Genomic DNA, 19,679 nt, shown 5'->3' with positions numbered 1-19,679 from the left:
ACTTGCTGTGTGACCATGAGCAAGTTATTTAGGACACCTAGATTAGATTTTCTTAGGAACCTAGATTTTCTTATATTTACATGCAGATTTATTATGCATATTAAAGAAAATACTATTGCCAGTTTATAGGTTCTCAATAAATGAAAGCTAATACCATTATCATTGGAGTTGTTTAATATGCTCTATATAGCATGAAATGATCAAGACAAAAAGTATTACCCTGGTCAACTGTGTTAACAAAAACTGTCTTTCAATAACTTGCAAATAAAACAATGATTGCATGTCCTTTTAGTATTTTACTGGAGCATTGCTAACAGCCTCACCCCAAAATAACCTCACTCTATAGGGAGGTACACCTTTATTTGGCTTGTCATTTACTATTTGCTAGGCCCAGACTCTGTGATGTACTTGTTAATTTGTGGATTTTTGTGTAATCAAGATGCATACGATTTCTGTCCACAGAAAAATCATAAAGGGTAAGATTTTATTGTTCTGCAGGATATTAACTAATTTTGTCTCTAACTCTGCAAAATTATTTTAGAATGACTTTCCTATTGGACCATATAAACATGTTGTTCTAACTGTCTTTTGAACATATTTTATCATATTGCAAGATCCTTCATTAATGAGTCAAAGATTTCTGTCGTGTTTTCACTGTCTATCTGTCTGAGTCATGCCTTTAAATTTTTTAAGATGATATTTTGACAATGACTTGATTGACTAGTTGAGCCAAAAAGACATGGTTGGTTGGGTTTTCAGAATATCTGGGCCACTGCTACACAGATAGGTACCAATTTAGTTGAAAATAAAAGAGAAAATAAAACACAAGGTGCAAAACACTTCTTTTTTCTTTTTTAAAAAAGTGTTGCTTGATAAAAACTTTGAAAATCCCAGACAAGATGTATCTTATTTTTAATTAAAAGTTACAAAAAGAAATTTTCTATCCATAGTACTAACCAAAAAAAAAAATGATAAGATGGAACACAAAGACAAAGCATGTGAGAAGGGTGGCAAAGCAAAATTCATACCTTGGTTTGAAAATGAATTCTGTTTCCTTCCTTCCACATCTCAGTTTGTAGAGTTTGTCCTGGATATACTGGTTTTGCAAAACGAGCCTTTAAAAAAGAGTTGTGGGGTTAAAAATGTTTTAAAAGGAAACTCTTTTACTTGTAGGAGAAAAAAATTGGAAAGCAAATTAGAGAGCACAAAAGAAAAAACAACTCGAGGTTTAAAGATATTTAAATTCATAAAAGACCTAAATATAATATGAAAAAAATAGTAAAATAAAGATGTAACTAGCATAAGTAAGCCGATTCTTTATCTTTCAAAGTATGGAATCAAAAAATAGTGTTTTTTATCTTGACAAATCAAGAAATAAAACCATAATCATATTAGGTAAAGTTATATAGGTACCTCAGAACAACTGAAATAGTTAAAAGTGGTACAAATTAAGTCTGAGGAATGAGGCCTGGGGTGAGTATATAGGGCAAAATAATTCCACTTTTTATTTCATAATTGTATTATTTTTCTCTGTGTATATATTACTGGATAATAAAAAATAGTTGTAATAAAACGAAAAGCATGAGAGTAATCAGTGCTAACAAAGGCAATGCACTGCTGCATGGAGAATAAATTAAAAGCTTTCAGAGCTATTTGACAATGCCTTAAACTTTTTAAAGTATATATCTTTTGGCTTAAACTTACACAAAAATAATGTGGGCATGGATATTTTGTTACTTATAATGGATAAAAATTTGAAATCAACTAAAAAGTATAGAGTTAAAACAACAAACAGTCATTATATTGCTGTAGATGTATGTTTATTGGACTTAATCAGCCACTTAACATTTTTAATTAAATTAAGGAAAATGATAAAACAGTTTTAAAAAAAAGCAAACCTTGAGTTTTCAAGGCATATGTACTGATACATATATATATATATATGCACCTAATTAATTTATAAAGCAACCCAGTTGATGTTAAAATTGCAACTGTGCATCCTTCCTGGTGCATGTGCAACAGAGCTATTTATAGCTACAAAAAGAAAGTGTGCTGATTGCCAGATCAATGAAATAATAAAAATGTACACTGCCGTAGTACAGTATCTATTTTAAGTTAAATCAGTAAAACCCCTTTTCTTCTCTAAAGATAGAAAAAGGAAGTAATATTCAAATTATATAATAATATACATTTACCTTAATTGCCTTGAATCTTGACACATCATTATCTGCAAACTGCTGTAAAATACGCCTGGCAGAAAATCCAAATGTACATAATCCATGTAATATGGGCTTGTCAAAACCTAGGAAAGAGAGAACACTGAGTTAGATATACGTTCCTTTAAAGTTTAAAAATCAAGTATAGTTAATTCAGGACTTTAAAAATATCTTTAGACTGCAGTAGCATGAATTATACCATCTATTTTAAGAAACACAGTAGATATTTTTAAAAGAGTATTTCCTGGGAGGAAATTATAAAATGAAGAAAGAAAAAACAAAAACAAAAACAAAAAAACAGGAAAAGAATGTGAGAGATCTGCAAACACAATTGTTTTGTTTAGTTTTAGTTGTAACCATGAAATCATCCAGGGTACTCTCAATATCCACATAGGTAGATGATCCTTCCCTACCTTTCAGTTCTTTGCTTTCTCTCCAACGACTTCATGACACCCACCCTCATGGTCCTATCCTAGACCTCGCACTAGCAGGAACTTCCATCCACCATAATCTGAATTTCAAGTGCACTATTTTCTGAACACATTTCCTACCTTTCCATATCCTTTGCATAAATGTAATAAATAACATTTTTAAAATGTTACTCAAACTACCAGTCATAAGTAGTAGTGTCTTTACATTATTTAGTTAATTAAATATCGAATAGCTAATATTTTTCATTGATACATATTATCAGCAGCTCACCTGCTAGACTGGCAAAGTTAGGATCAATGTGTAAGGGATTCCAGTCTCCACTGAGGCGGTACAAAGCAGCCTGTGGAGAAAGCATAAACATAACTAGAACTCAGTGTTTTGTTAAAATATATTAGATGAAAAATAGGAAACATGGCTGGTTATTGGTATAAACACTGTATCGTAATGTACCTGAGGCTCTGATTTTAAAAATAATTATTTGTAACAATAAAGATTACATATAATGAAATGTTTTTGTAACACTTGCCACTAAAATCAGTGGGAGGGAAAAAAATGTAGAAAGGGAAGCCAAGAATTATATATGGGTAAAACACTGTTACTACTGCCTAAGGAGACATTCACAAAAAGAAGTCAATCAGTCTACTCCCATTTATACACAGATAAGGTAAATGTTTATAGTCTGTTCTAAGCAAGCAAAATTTATGCCAACTTTCTTACTAGGGTGTTTTAAATTGAAGCTTCTAAGACCATATCAGACATAGAAACATCAAAGACTTCTCACTAACTTTCATGCTGCTGGTACACTAAATCCTGAACATTAGCTCACCCTGCAAGAAAACTGACTGAACTGATAGCTTGCTATTATGATAAAAGTTCTGCTCAGTCCGGATATCCACATCACTGATTTACTTAGATAAGGTAGGATTAGCAGTGTGGCCTGGATAACAATAGGGAAAAAGTCACCATACTTCCTGGCATTTAAATGGTACATTCTTCCCAAGTTATAAAGCACTTACCAGCACTGAAAGGAAGAAATTCACCAAACAGCTAATAGTAAGTGTATTTAATGTATCTGTAAACTTGACCCTTCTAGGTCAGCCTCAAGACTTCTTCCCTTTCTCATTAATTGCTGTGTTGTTTTCCAAAGACTACTGAAATGTTGTGTAAAGACTAGCCATATATTTTTTTAAATTACTGATCTTTTATTACTTTTAAATTATTATTTTTAACAAGTTTTATTTATAGAAAATACTCTGTAACTCATAAGAAAACATGATTTTCTTTTTAATGCTTTGCATAAATCCAATAAGCTCTTTTCCTTCCCCATCACTCCATATAATGGTTCTATAGATTATTCACTTTCTCAATGACTCAATATTCCTCCTTTTACAAGTCGTCTTAATATAATGAAATAAAATAAGCCATTATTGAATACTGGTGACTTGCAAGATCCTATAAGAGATGCTAAGGAAGTAAACAATAATTTTTAAAAAGCACTTTATATAATAAAATGTTAGCAAATATATATCATGATGTTGTATACAAATGAAAGAAAGACACATTTCAGGGCCTGAAATTGTGACAGGAAATTGTCAAACACATGCTAGATGATGGGATTTGGTACCAGGCAGATCTCGATTCAAAGCCAGCTCTACCATTAATGGGCAAGTTTCTTCACCACTCTAAGCCTTAATTTCTCATTCAGAAACATTTAGAGGCTAACAGAACTTACTCTCACAGAGTAGTTGGAAAAAGGTGGGATAAAGCTTACAAGGTATTATATTTGATACATAATACCTCAATAAATGTTAGTTATTTTTTAAAGATTATAGCAACAATATAAACAACAAAGTTTCTAAGATTAGTACTAGTATTTTTATCCCACATATATCATTCCTATAAATGAAAACAATGTTCTAAAGAAATCATATTAATATGAAATATCTCACATTATTTCAATGATGGCATTGCTTTCTATAGATAACAGAGTTAGTTAAACAAAGACAAAAAAGGCTCATTATGAGAAACGACAAAAGCCAACTGACTGGATGTTTGACCCATTCAATCATAGCACAAAATAAGCACCGTTCAATTAATAACAACCACTGCCAAAGCTTATCTTCTACATATTTTGAAGAAAAGGCATATTTCAGAAGGAAAGCTAAAAGTTTCTTGTTTGTTTCATTTCTGCCTAGAAATGTCATTATAAATAACAACCACCAAAAGGTAAGAAAAAGACAAATAGCTATATATTATATTGCATATTAAAAGTAGGTAGGAGGATAATCTGTATACAAGTAAACTATTTCTTAATTTGATTTTTTTAAAATTGTACCATTAAGTTAAACTAAATGCTAAATAAATAGGCTCAGGAAACTAGTGCTTTCTAAGTCCTCATATCCTCCAAAAAAATATACAAATAACGAGAACAAATAAAACTACACAAATCTCAAGCCTACAGTGTAACTATAAGACAGAGAACACTGCAAACTTCAAATTCCAGTGAGTCTTAATATAAACACCACTTTTCTATCACTGCTAACTTGTGAGCACCCTCTGAAAGCTACTGCAAAGTGGCAGGGCTGGCGGGGGGTGCAAAAGCAGTGCATGGAAGAGGGAAAAGGAAAATCACTCCCAGATAAATCCATCTTAAGAGCAAAAATACTGAAATGAATCCTGGAAGATTAGAGCACTGACTACAGTGAAAAGAATTAATAGTACACCAGCCTTCCAGTGGCAGTCCCAGAAAGGTATCACTTTCTGGGAGAAGAATATAAAACCAAGATATCCCCTTTGGAAACTGGATGGTGAAGAAAAAAAGAAGCAAGAGAGGAAATTAATGATCCTGCAAGATAATTTATTTTTATTTTTTTAAATAAAACACCTCCCCACAGTGCCCCATCTTTAAAGCCACCCACTAAAGAAATTGCATTTTGCTACACAGAGAGAAAGGGCAATTTTGAACTAAGAATCTTGGAAATCATCCCAAACCACAAAATGCACACAGGTAAATATTCTTCATCTATACAATGCTACCATAAAACTAAAACTGAAAATGCAAAACAAAACCTTTTAGCAAATGAATTCTACCATCCCCCCCCCCGAAATAAACAAACTACCAAACAGAAGAAAACTATAACATAACACTCACGCATTTGGGGATGTGAAACAAACACTCTGAATCCAAAATCCAAAACCTAAGAAAATAAATAGATGACATACATGAAGAAGTAAATAAGTAATGATTACATTCAAGAAAGAAATTGAAAGAAAAAATCAAAATCATATAAGAAATGAAGACTAAATTATAAGGTACCCAAAGGAGAACACATTCAAATAAAAATCAAATAAGGGGATGGCAGAAAGGGCGGAAATGAACCATGAGAATGAAAATGAGATCAAGAAGGAACTAAAAAAGAACAGAAGAAAAGTAGTTGAAAGACATAAAAAGATCCAATGTACATATAAATGGAGTATCCAAAGAAAGAAAAACAAAATAATGAAAGAGAACTAATATTTAAAATTTTAATACTATAAAACTAAAAGACCTGAATATACATATTAAAAAGGCCCATCAGTATATAAAGAAGGCTGACCTGCAACATGCAAGACTGAGACATATCCCAGCAAAACCATTAGACTTAAAAGACAAAAATTATCTTGAGGGCCTCAGGGTAAAGATCAAGTAACTTACAGGGGAAGATAATTAGATTGGCATCTGACTTTTCAAAGGCAACACACAAAGTAAGACAACAATGCTGCACCATTTTTAAGAAATAAGATTTTATATCCAACAAAGCTGTCCCTTCAAGTATCTAGGGGAAATAGTTTTAAATAAACAGAAACCAAGGCAACACTATACACGAGCCCTTCTTGGGGTACCTTCCACAGAAGGAGCTTCATCCAACTAAGAGCTGACTAAGAAGCTTTGGCAAAAGGGTTGACATATTCAATTGCAAACATAAAACTGAAAGATGCAGAAAAGTGGAAATAATATATAAATGTTAAATGCTCTAAACAATAAAAACAATGCATCCCCCAAAATGGGAACAATAAGAGGGGAAAAAGGAAGTAAAATAAGCTCTTTTGACTGTTATACAAGAAACAAATGAAGCCAAGGGACAGCAATAAAAACTAAAAAACTAGACAGTCATGGATTAAATGGGAAAATGAGACACTAAGGGCTTTAAAAAAGGCTTATACGACTTTTGCTTCTGGCCATAATATAGGACCTGGAATGGACTTATTCTTCCACCATAAACAACTAGAAAAATTATAAAGAAAAAGGTGGGGGTTACCACTGTTCCTAGACATTGGACAGCAGGCAATGCAGGACTACAATTCTTTACAGAAAAGAAACAAACAAGATGAGCTCTGCAACTGTACCGCTTCCTTCTGACAGCAGTTCCCAGAATGCAATTCAGAAATCTCGAACATAGCAAAGTGGTCTCATTGAGTTACAAATATAGATTAGAATTCTGAAAGGATGATGCAGCTGAATTTGTGTGTACTGAAGAGGAGTAAGTTACACAGAAAAATAACTCCAGAAATCTAAATGGGGGTCTCACTGGGGCCATAAAAAAAGGTCCTGGAAGATGATACACCACATGAAGAAAGAGGCCATGTGGGGAGGATTCGAATCACCCCACCCAATAGCTAGCACTAAACCCCCGGATATGCAAAAGAAGCCATCTTGGAACCTTCCAGCCCTGCCCAGCTGCCATCTAAAAGCAGATACACCATTTGCAGCAGAAGCCCTGCCCAGCTGCCATCTAAAAGCAGCTACAACATTTGTAGCAGAAAGATCACCCAGTCAGCCCAGAGTCTTAGAAAATAATATATCATTGTCAAAAAAAAAAAAAAAAACAGGTAGTAGTTATAAATGTATGGTAATTTTTTTGGTTTCTCAATGATTTGTTTTTGATTCCCAATGATTTATCTCAAACTTTCACCCACAAACAATCAGTGAAGTGAAGGTGACACATACTGGAAACTAAAGACGATGGGTACTGTGGCAGCCTAGACAAAAAGTTCAAAGGAGTCTTCTGGAGCCGCGAGTGGGACCTAGAACATGGCTGTCAGCAATAGCTCTCTCAGATTCTGAGACCAGAGGATGTCCAAGAAGTTTTTTCTTTTAAAAGTTGACAATTGGTGTATCATACTGTGATCGTTTAGTAGAAGCAGAATTATAAAAAATTATGATAATATTCTAGTTAAACTAAATTAAATGCTGGGACTCTTCTAGATGAGATGAATGCTTATGTTGCTTTGATTCTTAATGACTTTACATGAGTTCTTTATGGTCCTAAAGGTCCAAATAAAAATAAGAGAGAAAGAACACTCTAGGAGATATGACTTGGTATTTGCAGCATCTGGAATGCAATCAGTCTCTGCATCTAAAATACAGAGTTGATCAGCAGTTCACTTTAGATGATCCCATCAAATAGTAAGTACTTTCTGGCAGTTATGTGCAAGTGACTCGGATGGTCCAACCAGCATCCACGATCTTTCTAACAGCTTTGTGGCCCCAAAAAGGGGTGTTCTAAATCTGCAAAGATCTCCCACTGGAAGACCTGTTTTTGAGCCTAGGTCTGTTTTCAGTTCAAGATAACAGTAATTGTAATAAAGAATTATATTTTACTGGACACTAGCACTAATATGCCAAATATTAACTTTACTTAATAGGATATGTTTAGTATAAGATATGTATCTGGGGAAACTATGGATATTTGTTCTCATTTTCCTCAAATACAAAGCCTGACATCTGATATTTACTTATTGTTTGGTCTTTCTAGATTATTGCAGTGGAACTGTCTATTAATAATTATGAAAAACTACAAAGTACACTTGTATTGTCATACTCATTTGTTTTGTTATGTTTTGTTTTGAGACAGGGTCTTGCTCTGTTACACAGGCTGGAGTGCAATGGTGCAATCATAACTCACTGCAGCCTCGATTTTCCAGGCTCAAGTGATCCTCCACCTCAGCCTCCTGAGTAGCTGGGACAATAGGCGTACGCCACCATGCTCGGCTAATTTTTTATTATTATTACTTTTAGTGGAGACAAGGTTTTGCTGTGTTACCCAGGCTGGTCTCAAACTCCTGAGCCCAAGCAATTCTCCCACATCAGCCTCCCGAAGTGCTGGGATTTAAGGTGTGAGCCACTGTGCAGGCCTGCCATACTAGTTTGAAGATGAAGAAACTCTCCTGAAGACATTATAAACAGACATTCCAGAAGTGATACCGGTAGAATTAAAAATATATAGTTGCCAGTTTTCTTAATGATTGAAAAGTTACTAAGTTAATATAAATACCTAACATAAAGTTTATGTATAATGGCATAATTTTTCCTCATTTCCATTTCTCTTAAAGATCTGCCCATGCACAATCATCCTACACTAGTCTCCAATGTGAATGCTCTAATTCTTACCCTTATACACACGTCATGCTCTTCTCCTTACACTCCATCATTACTTCTCAACACACTGCAAGCCCTACATATCCGGAGAGAGAACAACCCATATACCATCTCAGCGAAGTCCCATTTTTACTATTGAACCCTTCTATATGTCATTCCCTAATGAGTATCCCTTCTCTGAATGTCTGTTACACTTATACTACAAATCAAAGCCTTGTATTTAAACATTCATTGCTTGGAATAGGTACCCTAGTTATTTCAGACATCTACATCTTGAGTATCCAAGTGTTCCTTCCATTCCTTGACAATAGATGACATTTCTTCTAAGTGACTTGTATTTCTTATAGCATGGATCCAATTTCAGATGTCCCACAAATTTCCCTGAAATTTACAACAAAGTTTTATGCAAAATGTTTTTTAGGGAACTGGTATATAGCTTTCATCGTATTTTCTAATTATCATTCAATACAAAATGGCCAAGAACTTCTGCCAAATGATGAGTGCCCATTATTCACACAAAAAATATTGTTGATTTAAAAACTGTATTTTGTCATGCAGCAAAATATTAAAACCTACCTTAAAACTAACAAAAAGTTTTAGTCATCTGAAAAAAAAAAGAAATAAAACCCCTCTACTTACTGTGTGTAGAAATTCAAACCTTGGAAACTATTCAGCTTTTATTTACAGCAGATACATTTTTTACTTCAGTATAATAAAGAGGTATTTCTTGGGTTTTCTAAACCATAAAACCATGAGCCTTTTCTGTTTTTTAGTACTCTAACAGAATTAGTTTCTTAATTGAGCCTTATGTAAACATAAATATGAGTGCATTCTTAAGAAATTGATAAGAAAGCATAATGGATGGAAAAAATATTTAAAGGCAAGAATAAAGCAATGTTCCCTCCATCACCTGATTATATGATACAGAAAAAAATTACATATGCACCAACTTTAATTCTCTCTGGCTCATGAGATTACATTTCTATTTGCTAGGAAACATAAGTCCTGCGAAGTTTTCATAGCAAACATACCAAAAATATTTTTTTAACTTTCAAGTTCAGGAGTACATGTGCAGGATTCTTACACAGGTAACTGTGTGTCATGGGGGTTTGTTGTGCATATTATTTAATTACCCAGGTATTAAACCTACTACCCATTAGTTATGTTTCCTGATCCTCTCCCTCCTCCTATCCTCTACCCTCCGGTAGGCCCCACTGTGTGTTGTTCTCCTCTAAAATACAACCGAAAAAAATTTTAAGTGAACTTTATGAACAATTTGTTGTTATTACATGCTCACACACTGCATCACTCCAGAGGTTTAAGGATTTTATGCTATATCTGCATGGTTACTCTGCTGGCCATCTTAGAGAAGAATCTTGAAGTCTCTCAAAAATAAACTTACTTTTCTCACTTTTATGGTTGCTTTTTGCTTCTTAAACAAATTTTTCTATGCTCACAGAATTTGTGAACTGACAGGATATTTTATCTCCTTCACCAGAAAACAAATTTTTTATGTCAAACGAAAAAGATTAAATCACCTACTGCTTCTAAGATGCTTTACTTGCCTGTCCTTTAAACTTGGTATAAAATAATCTGTTTCCAAGCAGTGTGGCATTGCTTTCTTTCCCAAAGAGGAAAGGATGACTAATACTTGCCTTTTAACTATTTTTTATCCTGCACTTACTCTGAGGCTTTCATGAAATTCTTCACTCTTAAAGTGGGCAGCCTCTCCAAAGAAAGCACTCCATTACCAACAACATGCAATGCTTTTTAAATGGACTAATAAAAAACCATTTTATATTTTATTTTGGTATCTAGTGGGAAAACATTAATAACTAAAAATTTACAAAAAAATAACTTGCAATCACAGGAAACATGTCTTTATGTTTATTATGTTGAACAGGCCCTACTTTTTAGATGCATAATGTTATACAGTATCAGAGTTACAAATTAACAAGTGTCATCAACCAGATGGATTTATCATTTTTCAAAAATACAATCTTACCTGATTAAGAGAAGTGGTATCTGTAAGTACAGCATCAGGAGGTCTATTAGGTATGGCTACAGCTACCTAAAATTAAGACATTACATGTTAAATCTTAAATGCAAATTATCATTATTCTCTTTAACCAAACTAACATTTGATACACAACCATGTTTCAATACAATAAATTCTGCAAATTGGATAAAAGGACTTTACAAAAAAATTCATGTTCAGGAAATAATGATATTTAAAATTTCATAACTCCTAGCTTCATCTACACTATGATTTGCCTGAAATGACCTTTTTAAATGTAAAGAATTATGTAATCAGATTCGTCCTCCAGGCCACAATGGAGAAAAAGTTAAGGACAGTTTTTCCCTATGTAAAAGAAAAAAACAACTACAAGAATTAGACATACAATTCACATCTAAATTGATTCAGTCTTTAAAACTGGTCTTTTAAATCCTTGCATATTTTAATTTGCCATCTTAACAACAGTTACCAAAAATATTTGAATTATTATGATCCCTTAATGCCAACACTTAAAACTCCTTTTTGATGAAAAGTTTGCAACATCTACAACGTAAGGATCTGAGTGCCAGTTTATGGTTGATTTAAACCAAAGTAAACATAAAAAATTCAAGTAGCTAATATCTACTTTTCAATAATTTGGAGGCAAAATTTTGTTATTCATTTATTCTCAATTAGGTAAATTTTCCACAATAAAGTTTTTGTCCTTTTAAAGAGTTAAGAAATTAGTGATTTTTCATTACTAAAATGCCACGCTTAGATATATTCCCAAACTTATCCTCACAAACCCCCTACACCCAAAACATAAAAAAAGATCATGGGGGAAGTTGCTGCTTCTAAAAACAAACAAAAGGCAGCCTGCTGTTTTTCAAAAATCCTTGCATGAATTACACTCCTTTGCTTCAGTTGTATCCAGTGTATTTCGCAGGTTTTATCTACATATTTATTTTCAATGCATTCTACTAGGTTTTGGAGGACCTGACTTCAATCTATAGGTTCTGAGCAGTCTTTTAAAATTTCTGAGTACCAAGAGTTCTCTGAACCTGTCTTGATTCTGAGGGCTGCCTGATTAAAAATAAATAAATGAAAATTAAAAATTAAAAAATGTTGAGTACCTTTTATTCCACAAAATCCATCGTATGCCATGTATACAAAGGGCATTGAAGATGGACAGTGCTGCCATGGTAGTTTTACTGTTAACAGACTAGAAACTCGTTTATGGCACAGGGCTTCACCATGACTTGACATCATCTCTGATTTTTTTCTCAAAGCAACAAGTGATACTTGTGAAAAGTGCTCAGAGAATGGTATCTAGTTTAGATTATTTTCTGGTCTACAATAATTCATTATTGCCCAATATTAAAAAGAACATAGAGGGAGCCCAAGGTGGATAGGACACCTGAGGTGAGGAGTTCGAGACCAGCCTGGCCAACATGGTGAAACCCCATCTCTACTAAAAACACAAAAATTAGCCAGGCATGGTGGTGGGTGCCTGTAATCCCAGCTACTTGGGAGACTGAGGCAGGAGGATCACTTGAGCCCGGGAGGCAGAGGTTGCAGTGAGCTGAGATCGCACCACTGCACTCCAGGCTGGGCGATACAGCAAGACTCCATCTCAAAAAAAAAAAAAAAAAAAAAAAAAAAAAACAAGAACATATAGTTAAAAAGGAAAAACAAATAGCATGTTATATTTACTTCATCTAATACAGCCTCAGACTTGTATTATTTTACCCTTTCTAAAATAACATCTTCACTAAAAGCTTACAAGTTTTAGGAGTGAATATAACATTTCCAAGCTTTTCATTCAGACAATGCCACTGCATATGTTTGTGCAGTGCATAACTTGCCTTAGGGTTCTTAACAACTCATAATTTGCTACCGGTGAAAAGATACAACCTCACATAAATAATACCCAGTTAATACCTGTCCAGGTAATTTTTTCACATCCAAGCAATAAGAGAGTACAACTTTTTTTTTTTTAATGTGGGCCCAGGACATTGTTTTCATATAGTATTGATCAATATTAATTTTTCAAACAGCTTTACTGACTCAATACACATATAATTTGCCCATTTAAAATGTAAAATCCAGTGATTTTTAGTATATTCGCAGAGCTGTCCAACCATCACCAGAATCAACTTAGGCAAATTCTCATGTCCCCAAAAGAAAACCTATACCCATCAGCAGTCACTCTCCATTGTCTCCTTTCTCCTCCAGCCCCTGGCAACCTCTAATCTACTTTGTGACTCTACAGATTTGCCTATCCTGGGTATTTCATATAAATATAGTATGTGGTCACTTGCTATCAATCTGAAGAACTTTCTTTAGTATTTCTTGTAAGGCAAGACTGCTAACAACAAATCATCTCAGTTTTTGTTGTCCAGAAATGTCTTTATTTTGCATTCATTTTAGAAAGATCATTTTGCTGCTTATAAAATTATTAGGTTTTTTTTTTTTCCTTTCAGCACTCTGAATACATTAGCCCACTATCTTTTGACTTCCATTGTTTCTGATGAGAAGTCAGAGGTCAGCTCTTAATCTTATTGGGGTTCCTTTGTAAGTAATGAGTCATTTTTTCTCTCATTATTTTCAACATTTTCTTTTTGTTTCTGGCTTTCAACACTTTTACTACAATGAAAAGAATATGGATCTCTTTAGATATATAATCTATTTGGAGTTGACTGAGCTTCTTGGATGTATAATGTTTTTCATAAAAAGCCATCATTTCCTCAAAATTTTTTTCTGTTCCTTTCTCTCTATCTGATACACCCATTATATGAATGTTAGTGTGCCTAATGATACTCCACCTTTCTCTAAGGCTCTTCATTCTTCTTCCTTCTTTTCACTGTGGTTCTCTCTGTTCTTTAGTTTGTATAATCACTATCAATCTTTAAGCTTTTTTGATTCTTTCTTCTGTCAGCTCAAATCTACAGTTGGCCCTTCAACAGTAAAGTTGTCATTTCAGTTATTATACTTTCAGCTCCAAAACTTCTATTTGGGTCTTTGTAATAATTTATATATATTTAGTAACATGTAAGCATGGTTTCCTTTAATTCTTTGAACATAATTATAGCAGATGGTTTGAAGTCTCTCTACTAAGTCCTCTCAAAGGCAGTTTCTGTTGCCTGTTTGTTTTTTCCGTCTATGCATCACACTCTCCTGTTTCTTCCATGTCTAATAATTTTTTGTTGCTAACTGGGAATTTCAGATAATAGATTATAACAACTCTAGACACTAATCCCCCACCCGTTCCAGGGCTTGTTGCTATTGTTTATTTATTTAGTAACTTAGCTAGACTCTTATATGTGAGTCTATTCTCCCAACAATGTACAGCCTCTGATATTGCTCCTCAGAGGGTGCGCCTTGAGTTTGTGCAGTCACCCTAGGATGACACTGGTTTTAGCAGGACTCTCTTTGACTGTCTCTCCTTGGTCTCTCTGTTAAACTGTCTGCCTCTTTTGGTATCATACCCAGTTGTTAGGTTCCATTAATTGTCAGATGACTGTTCTATTTTTTTCAACAGGGTCCTGGGGTATAAATTGTTCAACAATCTGATCCAATTAAATTCAAGCCTCTTTGCAAGGATAGTCGTTGAGGCCAGTCTTTGAGGTTTGTTACAATCCCAGGAGGGCTTTTCTTAGCTATCTCTTTCCCTGGTTCTTTCTAGTAAACGTCTAGCTAGGCTACACTTTAGCTTCTGCTGTTATGGAACTACCAGCCTTCTCTTAATTGCTTATCACTACAGTCACACCTTGTTTTTGAGGGCATCCTTGAGCTTGAAATTCCAAATACTCAGTTACAAAAAGAGTCTGTTTCCTTGAGAAGAGGGTCAGAGCTTTGTGTTACTACAGGTTTCCTCTCCCTCTAGGCAGAACTTCTGCAGGAATGCTGACATACTTCTCTCCAAGTGATACACTTGCTTTACAAGAATGAAGCAGGGCAGGTGTAGTAGCTTCTGTTCTTCTCAGCCGGCTCTCCAACCATGGAGCCTCCATGCTACGGGAAAGCTAGGGGCAAGTGCAATCAGGGCCCCAGTATTCTTAGCCTGCCACAGGTAGGGTAAAGTTTCCACTCTGTAGGTAGTGGCTGGATGGAGAAATAGAGTCTCACAAGTCAGTCACTTTTACCTGGAATAGAGCATCTGCAATTCAGAGCTAGTGAGAAGGATAAGAAAAGTTAATAGCCTGCCCCTCCTGGGAAGACAGCACGGCAGAGGGCTCCTACATTCTTGGCTGCAAACGCCTGGGGTACAGTTTCTGTCATGCTCAGCCAGGAGAGGAAGAACAAAGGGAGGGGTTGTGGCTCAAATGCCACACAGTCTCACTGTTCTTACCAAAATATAATATATTTTCTTGAATAAATGTTTCTTTGCTTGCTCTATACCCTTAGGACAATTTCCAGAGACATTAAATAGCTGTGTTTTAAAATAACTTTTTACAAGTCATGGTTGTTTCACTGACAAGAAAGTTCAGGGAGCTTCTTATGCCACCATTCCAGAAGTCTTTTCCCAATACTGCTTTCAATAATACTTTATTTACTACAGAAGAATATTCACTACAGTATAATCTTATTGCCACAAATAATTTAAAGGTAAAGCCAGATTAATGTGAAATCCAAATTATTAAATATTGTTAGGAAAAAAGTTTTCAGAATCTGAGAACAAAAGAATAACCAGAATTATCTTGCATAAGAGAAATACTTAGGTCCGTTAATAAATGAAGGTTTTGATCCATATAAGGATCACTTGTGTTCAATTTTTCTAAAAACTTTTGGGATCTGCAAAGATTGTACAAGAAAATAACAAATATTCCCACAATTATTTCAGATACATTATACTTAACTTAGCAAGGCTTTTCTACGTATAAAATATGTTGTATATAGAATACATAAACACGAACAGCACTTCGAATTCAAGGAATGCACTCTAATTCAAAGTACGGATTACCAAGTCTCTACACTGTAAGATTACATATATGGTAATATAAGATCAATATACAGTTGACCCTTAAACAATGTAGGGCTTGGGAGCACTGACTATGCAGTCAAAAATTCACATATAACTTTTGACTCCAACAACACAAACCATCAATTGACACATATTTTGTGTTATATTATTATATTCTGTATTATTACAATAAAATAAGCTAGGAAAATGGCTGCTGCCTCATCTGAAATCAGCACATCCATGGAGGAAGGAGTCCTGCTTTGCTGCATCGTCTATCCCAGGGTTTAATGTTGGTAAATGAGTAACTCTAGCATTTGTACAAGGCTCCCTAGGACTCCTGCAGCCGTCGACCAAGCCCAGGGAGATAATTGAATCTGGAGTTTCCTGGGGCCTTGTTTTGAAAAAGACTTGACATACACATAGAAAGAAAGGCATAGAAATAAATGTTCACTTGTCTCTGCGGAAAAAAATAACAACAATAAGCTAGGAAAAAGAAAATGTCATGAAAATCATAAAAAAATGAAAGAATATTTACTATTCAGTAAGTGGAAGCAGATCATCATAAAGGTCTTCATCCTCATCATCTTCACATTGGGTAGGCTGAGGAGGAGGAGGAGGAAGAAGACGGGTTGGTCTTGCTGTGCCAGGGGTGGCAGATGTATAAGAAAATTTGCCTATAAGGGGGCTCATGCAGTTCAAACTCATGCTGTTGAAGTCTCAATTGTATAGATAAGAATCCTTAACTACACATATATTTTGCTTCTAAAGCCATAGCTTACCTTGACTTTGTCTGATGTCCGTTTTCCACCAAAGCCTCCAGAGCCAACAAGAAAGAGAGAAAACTGATTGTGGCATATAAGTTCCTTCTCAGAATAAGAATAGACTGAAAAGTAAATAAAAGAAAAAATAAAAGAAGTTACTACCAAAAGACATAACTAGTTAACCAAGATAGGTTCAACAATTCCTGTTAAGGTTTCAAAAACAAAATCCAATTACTGAAAGAGTTCTAACATGTACAGGTGTCCAAGTTTGGATTACAAAGCATTTATTTTAATCCATTCATACCAGACTCTGAAAGGCAGAGAGAAGAGGAGCTTCAAAAAATCCTTTCTTAACTATGAAATAGCAGTTCTTTCACTTTTCTTAAGGCTCTCCAACTGCTATTCAGATTCCAGTTATTTCCACCTTAAACATTTCAAATAATCCCACTACCTGTACTTAACCACACTCAAACTTACAAACATTCTGCCAAAGCAGTCAAGAAGAGCATGGAGAGGAAATAAGTGGGAATGAAGGTATAAGCCACATGAGGGCAGGATCATGGCTGTTCTGCTCACTCTTTATTTTCCCATCAACTACAATAGTTCCTGTGCAGAAAAAAGGGCACCTAATAAGTGTTTATTAATTAATAAATCAGTGAATAAATGATATGAGTGAGCAAGTGAGCAAGTAATGAATACGACAGCTGTCCCTCTATTTACTAACTTACTAGGGACAGATTATTATCTGTTTCATATCTAGCTCAGCAAACGTAGAAATATGATTTTAAATTGCATACTAAAGAAAAATCTAATTATAACCAAAAATAAGGAAAGGCATGTCAATGTATTTCAAATAAGATTTTTATTTTTATCACACAGGCAATTGAATAACTAATTTCACCTATACTTTGTCTACAAATTCCAATATACTAAGGACCATTACCAAGTTGTATTTCAATAAATGGAACAGATCAAGAGAGAACAGTAAAAATTAAAGCAAGGTTTCTGCAGGACTTTTTTTTTTTTTTTGGTATATTACATTTGGTACAATGGTGAGAAGACTAAAAGAGAACTGGGAGTATAGTAGCCAAGTGTTGGCCAACGTCTGGAATGACAAGTATGAAAACCTAAAAAGAGAAGAGAAAGGAAGAGAAAAAGGAGGAGAAAAAAGATAAAAAACATACATAATATTTAAGAGCATCAAAAATGTTCTCAATTGATTATTAAGCAAAAATAAAGTAAGTTCCAAAACAGCATATACAGTATAACCTCCTACGTATTTACAACAAAAATGATAAACTTATATTCCAAATATTAAATAATGTCAAACTTTATACTGTTCTTAGTTGCCAAAATTACTGACAACAAATATCTACTTTTTTGTTCTTAAACTTTAAAACTTGTAAATTTTAAATTTATAAATCTAAATTTAATTTTTAAAATTTACAAATTTTAAGCATCGTATCTTTACCTTATGTTTAATTACTAGTATTTCAACATTTATTAAACTACTATAATCTTTTTTCCCCACTGCAAATAAAATGTGGCTGTGGTGTTTAAACCACATCATAAGTTCAAGTCTAGAAACTTATAAAAGCGTAAGTCTAGGAGCCTAACTACCATTTATAAGAATAATTCAGTGGTCAAATATGTTCCAAGGTCCACATAACTAACACATTAAAGAATACCTAAAATACAGCCTAACTGTCAAGTGAGGACTATCTAATATTCCTTCCTGCCAAAAACATACTCCAGCAAGCTTAACTCTCCTCTACATTATCAACACAAGCCACATTTCTCACCCTTGTGCTTTGGTTATGTTGTTTTAAATCCAATGAAATGCCTCACCCTTCCCAGCCTGAGCCCAGAAATTCCCCTCCTTCTTCATTTTTCTTAAAGAGTTTAAAAATGCTTATCTTGTTTTCTTACAAATTGGAAAACAAATACTAACTTATTAATCAACTTCTATGGTGAAGTATTATGTCATACACAAAGCCTATCAATCTAATAATATTATAAGAATTGTAAATAAATTACCATCCATAATAATCACTACACCGGATCCTTTATCTAGGACATCAGCAACAACTGCTTCACATTTTAATTTTCCTAGAAAGAAAAGTAAAAGAAATACAGTGTCTTAAAAACCAAAGATTACTATAATAAGCTGTGAAAGAATTTAATAGCATTTCCACTGTAAGCTCAGCAAAACTAAAAAACTATGGTTTGAAATAATGTTCCTGAACAACAGATGCTGGAGAGGATGTAGAGAAATAGGAACACTTTTACACTGTTAGTAGGAGTGTAAATTAGTTCAGCCACTGTGGAAGACAGTGTGGCGATTCCTCAAGGATCTAGAACTAGAAATACCATTTGACCCAGCAAACCCATTACTGGGTATATACCCAAAGGATTATAAATCATGCTGCTATAAAGACATTTGCACACGTATATTTATTGCAGCACTATTCACAATAGCAAAGACTTGGAATCAATCCAAATGTCCATCAATAATAGACTGGATAAAGAAAATGTGGCACATATACACCATGGAATACTATGCAGCCATAAAAAAGAATGAGTTCATGTCCTTTGCAGGGACATGGATGAAGCTGGAAACCATCATTCTCAGCTAACTATCACAAGATCAGAAAACCAAACACCACATGTTCTCACTCGTAAGTGGGAGTTGAACAATGAGATCACATGACACAGGGAGGGGAGCATCACACACTGGGGTCTGTCAAGGGGTGGGAGGAAAGGGAGGGATAACATTAGGAGAAATACCTAATACAGGTGACGCGTTGATGGGTGCAGCAAACCCCACCATGGCACGTGTATACCTGGTTAACAAAACTGCACGTTGCGCACATGCACCCCAGAACTTAAAGTA

The 19,679-nt window shown here is 34.4% G+C and overlaps 1 protein-coding gene and 1 long non-coding RNA gene across 2 annotated transcripts in view; both read right to left on the bottom strand.

Annotated features, from left to right (window-relative positions):
• Window positions 1–19,679, bottom strand: part of HSD17B4 (hydroxysteroid 17-beta dehydrogenase 4) — an 89,009-nt gene that overhangs the window by 14,337 nt on the left and 54,993 nt on the right. The window contains exons 15-20 of the mRNA XM_015140631.3: window positions 18,824–18,895; window positions 16,805–16,908; window positions 11,072–11,137; window positions 2,919–2,988; window positions 2,196–2,302; window positions 1,029–1,115 (exon numbers count right to left, since the gene is read on the bottom strand). Of these exons, the coding sequence (XP_014996117.3) occupies window positions 1,029–1,115; window positions 2,196–2,302; window positions 2,919–2,988; window positions 11,072–11,137; window positions 16,805–16,908; window positions 18,824–18,895 (506 nt within the window). The remainder of the gene's footprint in view (window positions 1–1,028; window positions 1,116–2,195; window positions 2,303–2,918; window positions 2,989–11,071; window positions 11,138–16,804; window positions 16,909–18,823; window positions 18,896–19,679) is intronic.
• On the bottom strand, window positions 15,595–16,625 carry LOC144341522 (uncharacterized). Its single transcript, XR_013418498.1, has 2 exons — window positions 16,561–16,625; window positions 15,595–16,432 (listed from the first exon to the last, which is right to left on the bottom strand). It is a non-coding gene; the product is annotated as an uncharacterized LOC144341522 (long non-coding RNA).

The sequence above is a fragment of the Macaca mulatta genome, chromosome 6 (assembly GCF_049350105.2).
Source record: "Macaca mulatta isolate MMU2019108-1 chromosome 6, T2T-MMU8v2.0, whole genome shotgun sequence".
Taxonomy (NCBI): domain Eukaryota; kingdom Metazoa; phylum Chordata; class Mammalia; order Primates; family Cercopithecidae; genus Macaca; species Macaca mulatta.
The sequence above is the reverse complement of the archived record's forward strand: the minus strand, read 5'-3'. Positions and strand labels throughout refer to the sequence as shown.